The sequence below is a fragment of the Pelobates fuscus genome, chromosome 8 (assembly GCF_036172605.1).
Source record: "Pelobates fuscus isolate aPelFus1 chromosome 8, aPelFus1.pri, whole genome shotgun sequence".
Taxonomy (NCBI): Eukaryota; Metazoa; Chordata; class Amphibia; order Anura; family Pelobatidae; genus Pelobates; species Pelobates fuscus.
The window spans coordinates 51,115,059-51,137,061 of NC_086324.1; the positions used below are offsets into that span (position 1 = coordinate 51,115,059).

Consider the following 22,003-nt stretch of genomic DNA (forward strand, 5'->3'; position numbering starts at 1 on the left):
ATGTTTAGAAATCAGTCTGTGTAAATAAGATACATTTATTAGTAAATCACCTATAATGTCTCAGTACAGCACCGCCCCTGGCCACACAGTCACTCACACCCCTAAAATTAAAACGTCCCTCTTTGTCCATTTGAAACGTTTGGAGGAATATAGCTAACTTACTAATTTAGGTATGAAAGACATTTTTTTAATATATACCTATATTTTATTATATAGAAGTTGAAGGGACAAGGTTTGTCCATGTATTGGATTTAAGTGTCTCTTTATAAATGCCTCACTTCTTGCTAGAAAATGGTTTTATTGAGCTCCACAAGTGGAATGTCATAAAATGTATAAAATAATACACCTTAACAAAATACAACGCTTCTCAATGTAGGTGTATCAGTTATATTTTTCTTGCTATGACTTTCCCAATCAGTAATGCACTTGGCAAAGCCCCTAAATCAAACCACATTCCCTCCCTGCTTGCGAAAGAGCTGCCACTGAAGTTATGCCAGCATTAACTATTCAACACTGGCCCCAAACCGCATCTCGTTTATAAACGGTTATAATATAAATCACCTTGCTTTTTCTTGAATCACGTGAGTAATATGATAATGCAGTTTTGCCATTTAAGAATTCATTTTTGGAAACAAATGAAAAGCTTATGATGCAACAGAAAAACAGAAGACAGCATTTTAATGATATATAACACCATCAAGAATAATTTGAAAATGTATTTATTATTTTTACAATAATTTTTTATTATTACAATGCGCTCTTTCTACAATGATTGTTTCTGGAAATATTTTCACAACTTGAATCATCGTTTAGGAAAACACACACATGTGTTGATGTACTCTGACATGTAGACATTTTTTAACGGTAACTTTTTTGATTAAAAACAAAGCAGGGATTGGGCGCCGGTCTTAGTTCCATATAGGCTTATTGGACAAAAGCAAGCAGCGTTTTGGCTTTGTATAAGCGTTTGTCAGACAGTGGGTCAGACCGTACGTCTCATAATGCAATTGCACCATAGAGACTAAGAGTCAAATTCAAACACTGTCTGACCCAATGTGTACGAATATGGCCGAAGGATCTTGTCATTTACTAAAGGAAGGGATGACATTTTCTAATTTGTTTTTAACAAATATACGTTATTTAACACATAATCTATTTCCTTAAAAAACTTGATGAAAGGATCATTATATTAAAAAATGGCATTGACATGGCAGACAATATACTATATCACCAAAGTGTTTCTTGTTAGGAAGGGCAGTCGTTTATTTTGGGCCCAAATCCCTCTGTCCCAAAATATTAGTAAGTCATCTCGAATTTCACAGAACAGCCTGTCCCTAACCACAGCCCCACTCTCATCCTTAAAATTAAAGTGTCCCTAATTGTCCATTTGAAAAGTTGGGAGGTATGAAATACCGTTTCATGCATCCCAAAATTTACAGGATAAAACATAGGAAAACATTCTATTACAGAAGATAGGTCTATCTCTTGTAATTGAACAGCAGTTTCCCCATTTATATTTATTAAAAAAAAAGCTCTTCAAGAACAGCGAGTGATGAGCTTATCTTAACTAATGCAGTATAGTCCAGAAAAGTAAATTTCAGAGAAGAAACAACAAAAGTGAATCACATTTTGACACCAAATCTTTGAGTGAATTTAGATTATGTTTACCCATATCTATAAACGCTACACCTGCTATATTAGCCCCACTACACGCTGTATTAAAGGAACACTCCAAGCACCATAACCACTACAATGCTCATTTAATACAGCCATCCAGTGTTCCTTTAATTTGGTAATATATAACAATTTTTTTGTAAGTTTGTCCAATCACCATTACTCAGCAGAGCTCAAAGGTTGTTTATACACAGTAATGGCTGTTTTCTTAGACCATCTTGCCTTGTTAAGCAAATATTTCCCGTCATGTACCCAAACTCTTCGAGCCCATACTTCCATCTGCGCAGATATTTCCCATCATGCACCTGACCTCTCAGAGCCCATACCTCCATGTGCTATATGACAAGTAGTCAAAAAGCTATCAAAATATAATAGGACATTTCGCTCTTTGTTAATTAATGCAGCTTTTTCGTTTTAGTAACAAGTCAATCAAAATTGCATTCATGTTATCTGATTCTACTTGCTTTTCTACATAATATAGGTGCACAGCAGCAAGCTTTCAACAGCTGCTTTTGTGACACTGTCACTCATCTTGCTGGCATCCATATGTATTGTAAAATCTGCCAAAACACATACACTACATGCCACACATTTATACTCCAATCTAACTTCATATAAGGGAGAATTATTTTGGGGTACATGCCTACCTGAACACTTATGATTAAGAAAAGTGATGCAAAGCTAATGAAAACACTTAGTTTAATGTGTATACACAGCCTTAAAGAAATGTTACAAAGATCCTTCAGCACCAGTGAAACGTCGGCTGCACAGTTACATTAGGAAAATGTTACAAACTGGGACAGTCACCTTGAGTGACATGCAGACAGGACTTAGGATCAAGGCCAGAACAAGTAATCTGATAATGAGTCCACTTAAAAAAATCAGCACTAAAAAGGAGTCAGATTTTTTGAGCTTTACCACATTTGGTGCCATTTAAATACGCTTTGTACACCTGGTAGGGAGGAAGGCACCGGAGGAGGAGGCCGATTTACAAAGCAGAAGTTGCACAGCAACATGTATGCTCTGTCATTACCTGAGTGAACATATAAGCACTTCAGGCTCCCTGGTTAGTAGTACACTTACTGAACACAAGTGCTCAATTACAGCAGCCCTTTCAAACAATTATGGAACATTACAGGTAGTTCAGACAGAAAACAACCCAAAAATTAGTATGCCCTTTCCCCTTCCATTCAAGTGGACAATTTTCTGTCTGTTCAATGACAGAGCCAGCTTTTTTGAAGGGCTTGGAATAGAACTAGCTGGGGTTTTTTCCTTTGCAATCCTGGCTTTCAATTTTCAAACCCCTAAATTATTATTGCCATTTATAGCATGGAGTCTACAGCAGGAAGCATTTCTTATATATATATTAAAAGTGCCATTTCCCTGAGAACTGATGGATTAAACTTTACTGAAATGGACTGGCATTAGATGACAATACCAAACCTACTTTTTTGGTGGGGCAAAAAAATCTCAATAGAACAATTTTGTGAAAAATAGTGAATGTCAAAGAACGGAGCAGGTGATTTTCATAATTCAACTTCACAAACCAGAAGCTTGACTCAAACAATGGCTCCCTTCAGACGCATAAAGAAAAACAGAAAGTAGTTAGGGAAAAACATCAACAAACTTATTTATCTGTCTTTCCTAAAATAAGCCATGGAAACTGCGCTGAAATAAATTGAGGAGACACCCCAAAGATGATGTGTTTGACTGGGAAGTATTTAAAAGAACAGCCAGATGTTACCCAGTGGTGGTAAATAATCCACAAAGTCAAGGAGGGGCAAAAGACCCTGTCCTTGGTTATATAGACACTCTACATAATGGGCGTTGCTGGGAAGAGGTAATAGCCCTAATTGTAGCCCCAGATCTTTTAGGTGGGTGTGTGGAATCTATTGAATCTATTTCTGCCATGCTACTCTTCCTGGTCTTCTTGTTGAACCCCGATTGAGCAGAGATGCTGTTAGTACGTCACACGAGCCAAGTTTTCCAGTTTCTACAATTGTGCCTCTTCTGCCTTCGGCTGGGGCTCACCAAGGAGTCTGGGAGAAAGACCGGCAGCATGTCAGAATTAGCGGAATGATTCAAGGGCTGGAAGCTGCAGCTCACCATTCCCCCGCACAGAACAAAGGTAGGGATGTATTCATGTGTCTGTGCCAGTGTAGCCTGCGTGTGTACCAATGTCAGTTTAGCCTGTTAGTGAGTGTATACCTATGTAGCCAGTCTGTGTGTGCACTTATGTGCCTATGTTTGTGTAATCTTGTCTGTCTGTAAATGTGTTGTGTGTGTGTCAATACTCATTTATTGCAGTTGTAAATGAGTGGAATTTATGAAAGACCAGTTGTGGGGCTTTCAGAAGGCTTGCTTGTCTTGGGCTCAAGCCCCAGGTGTTTTTGGACCCTAACAACTCTCCTGCTCTAAGCAGCAAAACCACTACAGCCAATACAGAGAAACTGAAAGTTAAAATATTTTAGTTAGTATGCTTTTGTGACTGTAAATCAGACAATTAATCAGTCAGAGAACCACTAGAGGCACTCCCTCTGAAAAAAGTTTTTTTTTTTTTTTTTTTTTAAAGGTGTTCACATTTGATGCCATGATGATGACAAACCAGGGGTGGTTCTGGGGTAGGTGCACAAGGGCAACTCTACACACTACAGCTCCTCATTTTACCCACATTACAGCTCGTCAATGAGCTTGTTTGTGCTTGTGTCTGTGTGCATGTGTCAATGAGCTTGTGTATCAGTGAGATTGCCTGTGCTTGCCAGTGAAATTTTCAGTCACTGAGCTTGTCAGTGAACTTGTATGTTCACCAGTGCAATTGTCATTGTGCATGCATGAGAGTATGATCACAATATAATATTTTTTTTCCTCAAAGAACAAACATTTTGAAATATATACAGTATGTCTGGAGTTGTGTCAGGGGTTTTGTCCACCCTATATACACCCTCCTCCCAGCGTTCTGCTGATGTTTGGAACCTGGTTGCTAGGTTACCACACACAGTGTTCAAAGACTTTCGGTTCAAAGACTTTCCAGGTAAGGAATGTGTTTTGGCATTGGTGGAGGTGAAGCCGTTCCGTGAGTAGAAAGTCTGACCCGTGGTCAACTTTCCTTGGTTGTCTTCCCTTTGACATTGTACATTAGACCATACACATATATTCACTGTGGCTCAGTACATTCACCTGCATGTGGCCACTTTACATATTCACTTTGGTTCAGTACATTTTACCTACGTTCGGCCATGCTTCATACTCGCTATGGTTCAGTACATTCAACCTGTGTTCGGTCATGCTACATTTTCATTTTGGTTCAGTACCTTCGGTCTACATTTGGCCACACTACATTTTCATTTTGGCTCAGTACATTTGACCTATGTTCGGCCATGCTTCATACTCACTGTGGTTCAGTACATTCAACCTATGTTCGGTCATGCTACATTTTCATTTTGGTTCAGTACCTTCAGTCCACATTTTCATTTTGGCTCAGGACATTCGACCTATGTTCGATCATGCTACATTTTCATTTTGGATCAGTACCTTCGGTCTACGTTCGGCCACACTACATTTTGCTACTGTGGAACTTTGCCAGACAGACAGTTACACTGCAGGTTGCCGGGGTTTTATGTTGCTGTAAAGCACTTTCATACTCAGGGTTACTGCTTATTTCTGTGTGGTTTTGCTGCCGTGGAGCACATATGAAGTGCACATTGTTGATCACAGCTTGGCTTTTTGTATGGTATGAGAATTATAATTGATATAAAAAAACACACACACAAAAAAAAAACTAGTTTAACATGAGTCTCACCCTACGATTACTTGTATTGTAGGTCTATGAATTTGCTGTAATTATTCCATTCACATAATCGATTTGTTGATTCTCAGCCATGTCATTTTTCTTTTCATGCAGAATCCAGCTTGGATATGAATTATTTTCAGATAACTGCTACCTGAGCCCAGTCTGGCTATATAGCAAACATCAATGTATATATCTTATCTTTATCTCCAATATTAGGCCGTATACTTGGCCAATACGATATACATTGTATTGTTATTGGTAGCAATAGTATATAGTTTTATTTTGAATGATTCAATGTCATTTAGTCAGTACACAGTACAAGAGGCTTGTTTATTTATAGTTGGACATATGATTACCGTTTTGTCAGGATCAAGGGAGTTATGGTGACCCTATTCATGATGGACAACAAAACCCTCCTCACCCCTGTAATGTTTACACTTACAGATTCTCACTGTTCAATTTATTGCATGTATTTGGCAAATGCTGTAATTAGCCGTCTTGATTGTTTAGGGGTATGCCATATGCACACCCTAAGAAATCAGTATATGTCATTCACTATTTTATATGATGTTACATTTTAATTTCAGTCTCTCCACTTCTACTCACCGTTTTGTTTTATACTATGCCCTGTTGCTCCAAACATGTGTCTGGTTATCCACAATTGGATATTTTGTGCTATGTACACTTGCTTCTTGGTGTATAAGTTACAGAGGTCATGATATTTATGTATGCTGGCCATTTCCCATAATCTATTCATGTTAAGAACCAATCAGTCTCACCATGTATGCTTCATACCAGCCATTAAATATCTGGAGCTAGCTTAGCATTGTCAATTGGGTCATTTAATATACTGATTCAATTATCATTGGTATTCTTTTGGTTACGGGTATAACTAGAGTACTTTAATCTTTCTGGGCTCATTTTGCTAACTTTACCTACCTTACCAGTGATCACTCTGCAACATTTTGACAGTGTTAGTACTGAATTATGAACATCAATTTGTGTCACTTTCTGGGTTTGATTTTAGGTCATTAAACCTCTGTACACCTTTAGTCCTCCACATTTCTATTCATATACTTACTGTCAAGTTCTAAGAGCCATCTAGCTTCTTTCATAAACTACTAGTTTTGTAAATTTTCGAGTTATATATCTATTTAGTAAAATTACATTTTCTTTGTTTTTGCATTCACGTTTTTCAGGTAACCACATCAGTGACTTGCTTTTACTAAATATACCTCGCTTCTCAGGGCAATCACTTGCTCTACAGGACTTTACATTTAGTTTGGTCTGGCTGTTAGGGTACCTTAGTCAGCTCTACATGATACTTGCACCACTAGATAGCTGTCCCACAAGGACATATATGCATAACATCAAGTGTTTCTGTGTGTTATGCAGTCCATAACATTTGGAGTGCCGAAGGTTGCCTAACCATGCAGCAAGCAATCAATGTTTTGCTGTGTCTATGGTATAAACTGTAATATATCAAATCACTAAAATTGGACTAGGCAGAATAACTTGTACTCTGCAGATAACATCATGCCATTAATGGCATTGAGTAAGCCATGAGTAGGGAAGTGTGCCTGTATATTACAGATGCTGGATATCTAACTTTTCACCACACTTGGTGGTAGGCAACAGTGAGCATCTACATGAAGCATCCTTAATGAGAACTCCTCCTCAGTATTGGACAATATAAAACCTGGACGAAAGGTTTGCAGGAGAAGGAGAATTCCAGTAGCACATTGTTAACTGGTGCACTGAGGTAAAGCTCTTTGTATATGAAGATATGCCCACACTAGCCTTTCAGAGTCATGTGTATGTATTCCTATGTGTTCACATTCAGGGCCGTCTATAATATGAATAGGACCCTGGGCAAAGCATTTTCTTGGGCCCTCTAGGCCCTGCCCCTCCCCCCCCAATTACGCCCAACCCCCAATCACACTGACAGACCTTCTGACACATACACACACAAACAGATATATTAAAACATTCGCAGATAGATACTGACACACATACACTGACACAAAAATATATACTTATATACATTCAGACATACTGACACACACATACATACATACAAACACACACAGACACATACACTGACAGATGTATTGACACACGCAGACACATACACTGACAGATGTATTGACACACACAGGCATTCTGACACACAGGGATACTGACACACACAGACATACTGACACACCGACAGGCATGTTGACACACACACACACACTGACATACACGCATACTGACATACACACTGACATACACGCATACTGACATACACACACAAACATACTGACATACACACACACACAGACATACACACACACAAACATACTGACACACTGACACACACAGACATACTGACATACACACACACACACTGACATTCACACACAGACATACTGGCATACTCACACAAACACAAACATACTGACACACACAGACATACACACTGACACACACACACACACATACTGACACACACACACACTGACACACACAGACATACTGATACACACACACTAACACACTGACACACACACACTGACACACACACACAGACACACATTTAGCCACCCTCCTCTGGAACTCCCCTCCTCCCTGCCTTCCTCCTCCCGCGCGGCTGTTATCTCCTGTGGGAGGAAGTGACGCGCGGCACTCATTTCCTCCCAGCCGGTACAGGAAGGGGCCCGGTCGCGCTGTTTAAGCGTCACAGCGCCCGACCGGGCCCCTGCTCACACATGCTCCCCGGGTGGCCCTTAGTGCATGGGCCACCCACGGGGCCTCCTTAGTTGGCGGGCCGGTGCGGCTGCCAGGTACATGGGGGCTGCTCAAATCGCAGGGCCCACGGGGCAGCTGCTCTGGGGCCCCCCAGGAGCAACTGGGCCCGGGGCAGCTGCCCCGTTTGCCCCGCGCTAAAGACGGCCCTGTTCACATTGCTCATTTCATTTATGGTGCAACCAGAAATAAGATACCTGAAGACACAACAGAAATCTGTGTCTCGTCATGTATCAGGTCCAGGACTGCCGGGAGATATGAGAAAATATAAGTGTATGAGCATTTGAAGACTGTCTAAATGACTAAGCAAATGACAGCATAAATAAGTGGGACTTTTCTTTTCAAATGAGAACCTAAAATCAGTGATATGTAAAAAGGAAATCAGCACAGAAACTACTTTGCTTTGTCACACCCTGGATGCTAAAATTTAGCAGCCGTAAAGGATGACAAAGTTCATTACATTTTTTGACAGGGCATTCATAGTTAAAATAGAACGTGTTTCAGTTAAATCCACATTTGAATCTTCTTTAACATGGTGCGGATATCATTCTGCAGGCTTGCATTTAAGAATGCAACTTATTTACCCTCTTTTAAATTTGAGTGGTTTCCTATAGTTGGTCTAGAATGTTTATTATAATGTAGAATTTGTTTTAAGTTGAGTGCCAATATTTTACAAGAGCGCTGTGATCTTTCCTTATAGACCTGTCACACAGGGATGTCCAAAAGGAAGGTTCCCCAGCGGTTATAGAACTATAGCAATCTACTCTCAGAACCTGCAAATCTGCTTTCAGGAACCATAGATGTTTTTTTAGCAGATCTTGAAGGGACAATCTAAACACCATCAATACTACAAATCACTGTAAATCGTTATGTTGACAATAATCTACGGGTGCCGTCCCCAGAGTCTTTGTTAAACTATTTAAGAATGGTTTGAAAATAAATAAATAAATGGACCTCTACCCAGCACCCAGAGGGTCCACTCTACTTGGCTTACTGACAAAGTGGAAATTACACTTCGGAATTATCTCTATCATTTTTGTTCCACCTGGAAGGCAGCGATACGTTTAAAGTGCTGGTAGTGTTAACGTTGAATGAAGGAGTGCTGGGAGTGTTAACCCAATCAAGTTGTCCAGGTTGGATGAATTCATTCATGTGAGTGGACTCTGGGTGTTGGGAAGAATTCTGTTTTTATGTTTTGTTTTGTCAAACTGTTTCCGAACAGTTTAACAAAAAATGACACCCAAGAACATTGGCAACATAATGACCATCTGTTTGTTAATAAATCCTTTTTTCTCCCTGGAAATTATTGCATTTACAATCTATTATTCACGGTATATCATTTTCATTAAATCTTTGTTTGATTCATAAATTATAAAATTAGACAAGTTAGAAGGAATATGAAAGACAATCCAGTTCTTCTTGGTTATAATGAAAAGAAAATGCTTTATTGGTACTTTGAAGATCCACACAAATTCAAAACTTTTTCCTTCAAATAAAAACTACAGAATACATAAAAAAGCCCCTTGTTCGAAAAGAGATATATTTGTCGGCGTACATTGCTCAACTAAGCTTCGTTTCTGCGAAAGAGTCATTCCCGCATTCTGTGATGGGCGCCATTTCACAAAGGTTAACCAAGTCACCTGTAACAAATTATAATGAAGTTTGGGATGAATTTTTTCACACAGCAGATCCTTGTTCGGGTTATAAAGCTGATACTGATCTGAGAGTTACTTATTACTTACCTGTACTTGAAGAATAATTCATTTCTGTAACTACAGTTTAAGAAAATATATTGGTTGGGAGGGATGGTTTAACGTATTTCTTAGCATTTTAATTAATACAAATCTGGAAGCTATATAAAAAAATTTGATACTAATTTTCAGTTAATATATTATACGCTTTATACATGCAAAAATATATGTATATCAAGTGGATAATAAAACAACAAGCTATTTCTAATGTTCTAACAGAAGAATCAGGGCCAGATGTCTAAGGCTCATACTGGAACCTCAATTTAAACAAGGAAATTATTAAAAAATAGAGAAGATGTAAACCTAATTTGCATACAAACACAGCATATTTTGTGTAAGCAATCCTACAGTGCCCAAAACAAAATCATACCCACCAAGAAAACGGCAAAACGGCTTAGTTTGTGGATCCATACCATGCTTCTGGGGACAATACAGAGCTGTCCCTAATAAGTGCACCTTGAGCGCATGAGAGCTTCAAATATGTTCTGTGCATGGGCCGCCCTGCACTCTGGACCGACACAGCCTCTTATGGACAAGAACTGCCACTTTTTAAAGCAGACTGGATATTCCCGACCATATTATTATTATTATTTATAAAGTGCCAACAAGTTCCACAGCGCTGTACAATGAATGAACCAACAGTGAAGTATTTGTAACAAGACAAGTTGGACGCACAGGGACAGAGGGCATTGAGGACCCTGCTCAAACAAGCTCACATTCTGGAAGCCCATATTCACAACTTTTAGAAACTATGCAGAGTGTTTTACAGATGTTTATTTATTTTAATAATGGAGAATATAAATGATTCTGATTCTTGGTTGAAGATGGAACCAATAAACGGAAAGCTATGTACAAAAGAAGATGAAAGATTATGTATAGTCTAGCACTGATTAGTATTGCAAAATTAAATCTACCTACCGTATATACTCGAGTATAAGCAGATCCGAATATAAGCCGAGGCCCCTAATTTTACCCAAAAAAACTGGGAAAACTTATTGACTCGAGTATAAGACTAGGGTGGGAAATGCAGCAGCTACTGGTAAATTCCTAAATAAAATTAGATCCTAAAAAAATTACATTAATTGAATATTTATTTACAGTGTGTGTGTATGAGTGCAGTGTGTGTGTATGAGTGCAGTGTGTGTGTGTGAGTGCAGTATGAGTGCAGTGTGTGTATGTGATGCAGAGCCTTGGTGGGGGGTGGGCATTTTTATTGTTTTTTTTATGATTTTAATATTATATACACACATCTGCATTTTAGGTGCAAGAGGGTGACTCAGATTGATCGGAGTCTGACTACCTTTTCTGACTCCCTGTATATAATGCAGTGTGTGTGCATTACATACACACACACTCTGTATATAATGCAGAGTGTGTGTGTGTGTGTGTGTGTATATTTAATGCACACACTGCATTATATACAGGGAGTCAGAAATTGGAGTCAGACTCCCATCAATCTGAGTCACCCTCTTGCACCTAAAATGCAGAGTGTGTGTGCATATAATGCAGAGTGTATGTGTATATAATGCACACACGCTACATTATATACACACATCTGCATTTTAGGTGCAAGAGGGTGACTCAGATTGATGGGAGTCTGACTCCCTTTATATAATGCAGAGTGTGTGTGTGTGTATATATATAATGCACACACTGCATTATATACAGGGAGTCAGAAATTGGAGTCAGACTCCCATCAATCTGAGTCACCCTCTTGCACCTAAAATGCAGAGTGTATGTGTATATAATGCACACACTCTACACTCGATACAGGGGGGCTGTCCAGAGGGAGGGGGGCTGTCCAGGGGGAGGGGGGCTGTGCAGGGGGAGGGCCGGTACTTTCTGCCAGTCTCGCGGTCTGCTCCCAGTGTAAATCTTGCGGTCCGCGTGTCTCGCGAGATTTACACTGGGAGCTTAACAGAGGAGCCGCGCGGATGTGCTGGGAGCTGACCGGAGCTGCTGTAAAGGTAAGTAACAGCTTCTCCGGCCCCCAACATGTCATGGTCTGTATTATGGCAATGTAAGTTGCCATAATACAGACCTAGACTCGAGTATAAGACGAGGGGGCTTTTTGAGCACAAAAATATGTGCCAAAAAAATCGTCTTATACTCGAGTATATACGGTACTTTACTTTCATTTAGAATTATAGACTTTTTTTAAAAATCCCCAGCTAATCAAGATGAGTTCCACAGTGGTGACAATAAGGTAGTAGTTCCAAAACATGCACTTATTACATAAGGATGTTTTACATGCAATTAAGTTTGTTCAATAAGGCAAACTGCTCTCCATATTTTAACAAACTCTCTTCTGCACAACTTCGGCTATCTAATTAATCTTTGCACGTTATGCGAATGTTTAAAATGCCACTTTTGAAATCTTAATTTTGCACATTATCAGCTAGTTCACATTTAATGTCCTTATAGTCATCCTTAAGCAAAAAAGAAGTATTTGCTTCATTTTGTCTTTTGCTCTCAGAGCTCAACGAGCGCTCACTTAATTCCAGCTTCTTAATTAACCGTACGCATATGATCATTTAAGCTTCAATGACAGTTCTTTTTTAAGGAATTAATGTGGGCTGCTTGAGAAATTGATCATTAATACACTTGCTTGTTCACAGTTCGCAGAAAACAAATCATCTCAGCGCCAGACAAAAATGAATCACGATTCAGGAAAAGTAGAAAGATCAGTAAGTTCTTGTAGAACAAGCATTTTTTTAAAAACAAGAGGAAAAAAAAAAAAAAGAAAATCAAATAAATAAAAAAGAACACACACACAAAAAAAATAATTAGAAGGCACAGCAGATACAACGGTTCTCTGTTCTATAAAGAATCAACAATGATACTGGCAAATCAGTGTTCTGGAGATATAAAGCAGGCGGGATAATCCTAGACAATCTATAAACACTAGCATGTTGTCACTAGTGGGCATTCTGGCATTTTTCGGCCAGAGCATTTTGACAGTTCTGTCAATGGAGGAGGGCTGCCAAATTTGTCTTGAGCAGGCTGCCTGCTGTTTTATGAGATACATGCATTTTTGCTTTCTTTCCCATTATAAATGATTTCTTGTTTTGTAAACTATAGCAATGACAGGGATGATAACGGCATACAACGGGTAAGTTAAAAAGCCCTGGCATCTTGCACTAGAACAAGACTTGATTCTCAATGTCAGGTAGCAGGTGTAATGACCAGAACCCTAATTCATAATGGCAGATGACAGATTTTTATGGTTTTCCTAGAAACCTGTATGTATCGTTTATTGAAACCTGATAATGGTATATTTAAAATAAACATTGTAATTCTAACATATCTTTTTTCCGACACTTTTGGAATGGGATTAAAGAGCTATAGTAATCTTCATTATCGTTAAGATCTATTGGTATATTGGTTCAACTCTGCCTAACAGGGAATTGTTTGCGACAAACGTAAGCAATATTTAGAAGAACCAGCAATAAGTAATGTTTAAATGAACACTTAAAGAACCTTAATTACTAAAAGCTGCTGTATTGGCTATAGTGCCAGGAGTACCCTGGTGCCCTCCATAATTTGTTTAGGAACAGTTTGACAACTTACCCAGGTCCCCTGGGTGAATGCACTGTATCTTACTTCTCTTACAGGAGACGTAACAGGTCAGACATGCACTAAGCACAGCCTGGCACAAGTTGTCATCTTTCTAAGTCCCTGGCCTTTTCTTTTGCAGTATTGCCGGTCCATTTTCCCGAGGACTTCTTGTTTGATCTCCTCTAGTTCCATTACCCCTTAATTTGATTTTATCTACATTTTTACTGATACAAAACCTTCTACTTACAACTTTAACAAAGTGATGATCTTCATAGCTTTGTTCTGGAATATATGTGTATTTATAAAAAAGGTATCTTAAAAAAACGAACGTACATATCAAAATAAATCATGGTGGCAACATTCTTAATGGAAATACATTCCCCCTTATGCTTTGAATTTTCTTGCGAATCAATATTATTGGGAAGATGAATAAATTATAGGACAATCTCTCTCTTTATTATTAATCGGGTGAATGCAAAGCCTGAATTTCCAATTATTTTAAAATGAACATAGAAAAAGTCCAATGCAGGATTTCCAGATCTGTCAGATGTTATTCTTAGACAATTTTGAATTGTTCTTGTTAGACAACACATGAAAAATGCTCCACAGCGCGAAATAGTATGTGAGTACCACACACTCCTTTAGAGCACTTTACGCGCATTTTTAAGATTAAAATCAGCTTATCAATCATGGCAAGAATACTATAAAAGTTGCTATGAATGAGTGATTTTAACCTAAGAAAATGTCAATTCCAACATACAACCAAGGGGAACTAATACACAGCACGGAAAAACCTGCCACACGTGACAAATTGAGAAGCAGGGCTATGCAGATGACATTGGTACTCATTTTTTTGGCATGACATCAGGGTTATGAAATTGCCTTTGAGGTGCAGAAGCATACTAATTGTCAAAGTTTGTGATTCATTCATGATTGTTCCATTCGGTTAGAACGGAGACGCGATGAAAAAGAAAGATAGAGGTAGTCAAAATAAACAAGCAGAGAATGGTATGAAATGAAAAATGAGACAAAAATGAAGAATATGAATGGTATTTTAAAAAAAAGAAAACAAAAATCTCAAAACAATATATATCTCACAGGGCTCATATCTAATGTAAATACTTGTTTTACAGATATGTATTTACTTTTTATCCAACATTTGTAAAGCTCTACGTTTGCAGATTATATTTTATTCTAAAATCGTTATGTAATAGCTATTTTAAAGATTATTCCCACTTGCTCATGTCATTCTGTCAACAACATCAAGTTCCTTGGGAAAGTATTCAAATGTACACAAATATTAAAATTGCTACTTGCACTTTTTTATTTGCTATATATCTGTTTTCGGCGGGTCTGATCAAAGAATAAGCAGGTCTGTCTGGCATAAATGCATGCCAAGCTGTCAATAAAGCAGGCCAGCCCACTTAAGGCTGACCATGCAGATAGCACTCTTTCAGGGGGGCTGTCCCTTTAAATCTCCCACACGTCATAATGATGTCAATAGCTGATGTAAATTCAAGCTAAATAAATCCGATACTATCGATCTGAGCAAAAGTCATTAGGTTGACTTCTTCAAGGAAGGATTAGAATGCTGAGACAAGGTGGCCTCACTAATGAAATTATGGTATTTTGGTGAGATTTTTAAGGTTTTATATAAGAAGGGTTTGTGCATGTATCTAAAAAAAGAGGATTGATTTTCTTATTCTGTTTTAAATGTGCCTTTAATGAACAATATAGGGTCAGAAACACAAACATGTATTGCTGACCCTATAGTGTTAAAAGCACCATCTAGCCCCCCCCTCCCTTCCCTTGCTTACCTCTATCCCAGTCTGCTGGAGTTGGCTCTGCCCTTGATCTGCCTCCATGGCTGACATCATCAGAAGTGGAAGCATTGGATTGGCTGAGACTGTCAAGGAGGCAGATCAGGGACAGAGCCAGCACAAGCCAAACACAGCCCTGGCTAATCAGCATCTCCTCGCACACACTGAACTGTGCAGCACTTACCCCATGAAGCACCTCTAGCAGCCATCTGAGGAGTGGCTAGTGGAGGTATCCCTAGGCTGTAATGTAAACACTGCCTTTTCTCTAAAAAAAAAACCAAAAAAAAAAAACAGTGCTTACTACAAAAAGCCTGAAGGAAATGATTCTACTCACCAGAACAAATACAATAAGCTGTATTTGTTCTGGTGACTAGAATGTCCCTTTAAGCATATTGAATACACTCAGGTTATACAGAATGCTAGCTGCGTGGGACATGCGCAATCCTCTGCAAACCTTGATTGGCGCGTGCACAAATGTGAATACAGTTGTCTTGGTGTTCGTTTGTTTGAATTGTTCACTGATGTGCAATCCCTGAATATATGAACTTAAGTTTCCCTCACTCTTGGAAAACCAACTGACATAAGTGCTGGTTCATGATATTTCCAGATCTCTTACTGCTACAGGCCTAATGAACAAGGCATTCTCAACACATCCTTTAGATTAAATCTACATTCTGTGTATGTTTTCAAACTTAGCAAGCCGCTTTAGATATTGCTGGTATAGAGAAGGTATGGGGGAATTAAAAAGAAAGTTATGCGATGCTACATGATACATGTACATATTATATAGTGTCTTTCTTTGATTATATGCGTCTTGTTAGCATTGACAGGGAAGGGAACTAAAGCAATGACATCAGCAAAGGGAATCATTAGATACCGTGAACGCTGAAATATGCGGTTACAAGTCAGAATCATTTAACAAACTAAAGTACAAATAAAATAATTCTATATTAAATGATGTGCAGTCATTTCAAATCATCTTTCCTTGTATTACCATTATTTGATTGGGCACAGATGCAAATACGGTTCTAATGCCTGGTTATGGCAGCATAGACTTCCTCTTACGTCTTACCAACAATTAATCAGAATTTGGCAACCTAGTAAATCAGTCAAAATCAACCTATGTACTGAAACAAAACAATCATTACAGATATGCATTATACGGACAATACAAGATAAATCTTCTGCCTTTACTATGTTTTTTTTTGTTTTTTTTAAAGTTTTTCTCATATTTTAGCCATGTCTTTCTCTCCCTACCACGCTAACGGTGGCCCTTTAAAAATGCCACGAGAGAGTTCTATTAAACAATAGCATTGCATTTATATGTTGTTTTGACCCTTTTGTCGCTTCACAATATATCGCAAAGAAAAATATTGCAACTTCTTTTAGGGGCCACAATGATAACAGAGTACTGCAACTTACATAAAGAAAAAAAAAAATAATGAAAAGAAGAAGAAGAAAAAAAAAATAACAACTGCAACCCCATGTTTGATTTCAATGTTCTTTAAAATAAAAAGTTATTTGCCTGAATCCAGGATGAAAAGATATAGATATGTGAAGTGACAGTCATTACTGCCAAAAGTTATATTGCTTGCGTGACTGCAACAGAAAACAGTCCGGAGCATTCTGGGATAGGAAAAAAACAAAACCTGAGATCAGCAATGGGTACCGGTGAATATTGAGCTAAGCATTAATATTTGTGGGTAACGCTCTTGTACTTCAGTTACATGTCACCATCGCGCTAATCACAACTTGTTTCTTGGGGAGGAAAAGTAGTTCTGCTGCCCTTCCATTTTGTTCCCGTTTTCAGAAGATAGCGAATTGTACTTTCCTATGCAAGACAAACGCATTAAAATATTTAAGACCTTAAATAAATGAAATAAAATAATAATAATAAAAATGAGAGATGAATTGGTTGAATCAACGCAGGTGATTGATAGAGCTAATCAGCAGAACTTGTGAATTTTAAAAGGGAAGATAAGGTAAATTGATGGCTCGAATTACAGATAACATTGTAAAGAATAAAGAATATAACTCTCAAGGAGTGCATGTGATTAAGCGCTTTAGTAATACAAATTGTGTAAGGATAGCATAGCAGCTCTACAACACATTTGAAGGAATACCTTTGTTGCTCACCCTTATTATGTCAAAAAATATATATAAGCGCTAGACTTCTAAATTAATAGTGGCATGCTAAAAATTACAAGCAGTTCTTCTCTTACCACTAATGGGATGCAGTAGAGGTCCCGAACCTCAGGTTGCCAACTGAAGAAGCTTTACCCAGCGAAACATGTCATGGCAGTGGCAGGACTGACTCGTCAGGACTTGAAGTGCATTTTATATATGTGTGTTATTTTAATATTGTTGTTTTTAATATAATTGGTTTTAAAGTGAAGTTATTATAAATTACCTACCTAAAGCACTACTGGGGGTTATCGCTGTCTGAGGAAGTGTCACCCCATAAATTGACACTAAATGATTACCCTTAGAGCCAAGGAACAACAGGGCTCTAAGGAAAGTGAGAGTCTTTTATATTGAGTAAAACCGAATTACTTTTATGTTGATATACTACACTATGATTGTCTATATGTGTGTCTGCTTATATTGAGAGTGAGCATCGGTTTAAGGAGGCGTAGTGCTGCCTTTAAAAGCACATCTGCGCAAGTATTGAGCCTCAAAATTAAGGCTCTATTTAATGTGAGTAATTATTATCTAATTACTCTGCTTGTTGTACTTTTTAAATACCATCTTCACAATTTGTTGTATATGTTTCTGTTTTACATGATTTAAGGCAATTTCAGGACCTCTACTGCATCCCACTATGGGTAAGAAAAACTGCATTCAATTATTCGAGCTCCACTTTTAATTTATAAGGCTCACACTTATAAATATTTGTTTTGAACATTGCAAATATTATTTGGTTTTAGCACTCCTTGGGACACAGGTAATGGAAGAAAGAAGATGATGAGCTGTTGGTTAACCTCTGTAAGCGCGGAGTGAACGCTGTCTCTGAGGCTTAAAATCTATATTATTTTGTCTCAGTGCTTATAATTAAAGGTAAATTAAAATCAACTCACTTTCTCTGTCCCTTCTTATATGAAAATGACACAATTTACGTCTCTATACACAGTTTTGGATTTTGTTTTTTGGGGGAGATTTTTTGTTTTTTCTTTAATCAAACTGAGGAAATCCTTTAAAAAAATTTAAACATTTTGGTATAAAAAAATAATAATTTACAATTAAAAAAAAAAAACAACAAATAATATAATTATAAATACCTAGCAACATTCAAGCAGTTGCTAATTCTACCTCCTGACATCTGTGCACAAATTAGTGTGTGTTTATAATTAGCAGTCAGCATCTATGTTTAGTTCCTTTAATTGATATGGCATTATCTCGCTTTTTCCATTTGTTTAGTTTTTTTTTTTTTTTTTAACTTATTCTCTATTAGTTTATTCTACATTGACTAATGTAAAGCTGGGGCAGGTTGCAAGGAGTTCTTCAAAGTTGTAGCGATACGTACAGCTTCTTTGGCTCTTTGTTAATAAATTAATAATCATATTCATATGTGAGTATACAAAGAGATGGGAGAAAGGGAACGATAGAACTATGTGTTCCTTTGCTAAATCAAGGTCTATCAGTTAAGAGAATTAAAAAGTGATTCTGCTGAGCCCCAAAAATATCAAATATCTAAAGCAAAATTAAAAAAATAGATCAACAAGTTGACGTTTGAACTATGCAGAAAGCAAACATAGTTTTGTATTCTTTTTAGAGAAAATAATGTATCATCTCTAGGAATACCAAGGGAGAGAGAAGGGTAAAAATCAGTCTTAAAGAAAATTCAAATTATTGGAAGCGAATAAAAGGTCTGGTTATTTTAAACCAAAAAACGGTGATGATTACCATGCCCAAGCAAAGTAAAACATAGTGTGGCATGATAACATACATGTAAAAATGAAAAAAAAATTATGAACAAGTAGATTAAGCAATCAGATAAAAAAAAAACAAAGAAAAAGTTGATGATATTGATTCAGGCGAATGGATAGAAACAAATAATTATAAGTGCAATACTGAAAGACAATTATCCCATTCACATTACAGAGAAGTATCACTTATGTTATTTACAAACATCCTGTATGATTAGGGGCATGACATTCAATTGAACGAGGGAGGGAGGATATAGATTTTATAATTATCTTAAAATCTTTTAAATTGGTAGCATATTATTATAGAACGGGTAACTAACCCAAAGAACATTACTGGAGATGAAGTAGCATTTGAATCATTCATTACCTTTTCCCTAAGCGCAGCCCTTTAATCAGTGCAGTTAAATACTATAATGTATTAAGCTAGATATTTATGCAAACAAAAAAATAAAGTTCAACAAGAGGAACAAAATTGTGAAATTAGATGGATAGATGGAGAAAGATTTCCAGCAGCTTAGAGTTGATTTCCCTTTTCCCTTTACTTTTCCCCTTGGCCATTTATTTATCTATCGTGGAAAAAAAAAAAAATGCCACTAATTTGTTGGATTTTTATAAAAATTCCCAATTGGGAATGAGCCTCGCACAGTAAGGCTTGAAAGCATCTAATCATTCCCACAGCAGGGCTGGTGCATTTGGTCTGTTCTTTTAAATCTCTTTGTTCTTTTATCATTCTTTTACAGAAACATGGATACTTTTAACAGATACAGAAAATATTTTATATCACGGTCAAAGCGATTTGTCCATGACTAGTAATTAAACACCTTACGTCTGCAATGATAAAAAATAAATAAAAAAAAATACCATTACAAATGCTTGCTAATGGTTGTCCACATTTAACCTGCTGAATGCCGGGCTGGCATACCAACCAATCAATCTGTCCTTTCAGATGCATAAATTGTCCTTCCACCAACAGGGATAATCAAAGCATCAAACAATGGAACAATGCATTCTGGAGATAATTTAAACCATGGAATGGTTAAGATAAAGGTGGATATATAGAGTCATCACAGACACACTCCAGATACCAGTGACAAGATTGGGTGTTAAGGATAGTTCTGTTCGAAGCACTAATACGAGAAAAGGGAAGATAAAACTACATTTACATTATAGACCATGTACCAGAAGGGTTCACTGTAGGGGGTACCCTGTTTGTCTATACCACCGTTGGCGTGAAGTTTTGTTGTTTACCATTTACCTCTCTAAATCATTAACCCATGTTTAAATGGACACAACGATTAAATGCTGCTGCTTCATCCCCATTCAGTTATTGGAAAACCTTAGAAGGGTAATCAGTCTTGTGAAGCAAAGCTTAGATCTTGCATGCAAATGCCACAGTTCCGCTATCTTTCCCCAGCCTAATTGAAACTGCATGATACCTCGCAGCAGGGAAAAAGAGAGAGAGGAAAAAAAAAAAAGTAAAGTGTAATCATATGCGATTTTTCATACAACTTCATTTAATGAGCACCGTGCCATCAAGGCCCAAAGAATTATAAGATGTGTTTGGTGTTAGTTATTACCTGTCAACTGCATCCGGAACCTGCTGCCTCTTGTTTATCTTTCCGTAAAGGTCTTGAACGTGATCTCTTTCTGATGCCTGTACTTGTGTGTCCCGCAGATGAGCCCCAGGCAACGGAGGAGAATAAGGGCGTTGGGCATTGAGATGCGGAGGGGCCTCTTTGAAATGGTTTACTCTGGCGTAATTTGGGTCCATGTCGTCATCTTCAATATTGTGGCATGCATTTAAGTCCAACATCATTTTGGCCTGCTTTTCTCTTAACTCCTGATGCTTTGCATTAATCCTGAAATATTAAAGATAAAGAATGTATTTATGTATTAACATAACACAGCTCATTCCTTAAACGTTTCGGATGGATTTTATATAAAAACTATATCACTTTTAAGCTATAAGAGTAGAACTTAAAAAAAACTGTACATACATTTTAGTATGCTAATTCAGAAACAAAACCTATTGCCTATCTTTAGAGGGACACTGGGTTGGCCCAAATGTAGATTAGCAGACTAATATTTTAGAGAGAAATTAAATGTATGGCTCTCTTTTCTGAAGTTTTACAGTTTAGGATTACGTATTTCCCTCCTAGAGGTGAGCAAATTAAATTAGCAAAAATTACGTAGCATACACTTATATGGAGACAAGACCGGATAAACAGGTGATATTTTAAAAAAAAAATTAAATATTTCCACTCCCTTAGGAGTCTTTATCAAACGTATACATGTTTCATAAAGGCTCCTTAGTAAGCTGAAACATTGCATACGTGATGATTTTTTTTTCCAGTTTCATACACATTTTTCACATCATTAATAATTTGATTGACTACACAATCAAACAACAAAATGATTTGTTTTGAGTATTTCCGATAATGTGCTTGACAAAGATGATAATGATATAACAATGTTATTATTATTATTGGTATTTATATAGCGCCAACATATTCCGTAGCGCTTTACAATATTATAAGGGGGTGGGGGGAATTAACAATAAATAGGACAATTACAAAAAAAATACCTTACAGGAGGTGGGGTATAAAACACAATAGGACAGGAGATAGCAATAAAATAAGGTGGGAGTGAAACAGAGCTGGAGGAGAGAGTAGAATGCTGCCCTTTCTGAAAGAGCAA

The 22,003-nt window shown here is 37.5% G+C and overlaps 1 protein-coding gene across 4 annotated transcripts in view; it reads right to left on the reverse strand.

Annotated features, from left to right (window-relative positions):
- The window catches only part of PARD3B (par-3 family cell polarity regulator beta), a 1,021,205-nt gene that overhangs the window by 331,935 nt on the left and 667,267 nt on the right, over positions 1-22,003 (reverse strand). For 2 of the 4 annotated variants that reach the window (XM_063429810.1, XM_063429811.1), the window contains one exon: positions 20,884-21,165. In XM_063429810.1, coding sequence (XP_063285880.1) covers positions 20,884-21,165 — 282 coding nt within the window. Of the gene's footprint in view, positions 1-9,692; positions 9,892-16,848; positions 17,212-20,883; positions 21,166-22,003 lie in introns of those variants that run through there. The other 2 variants (XM_063429813.1, XM_063429812.1) reach the window with 2 other exon arrangements.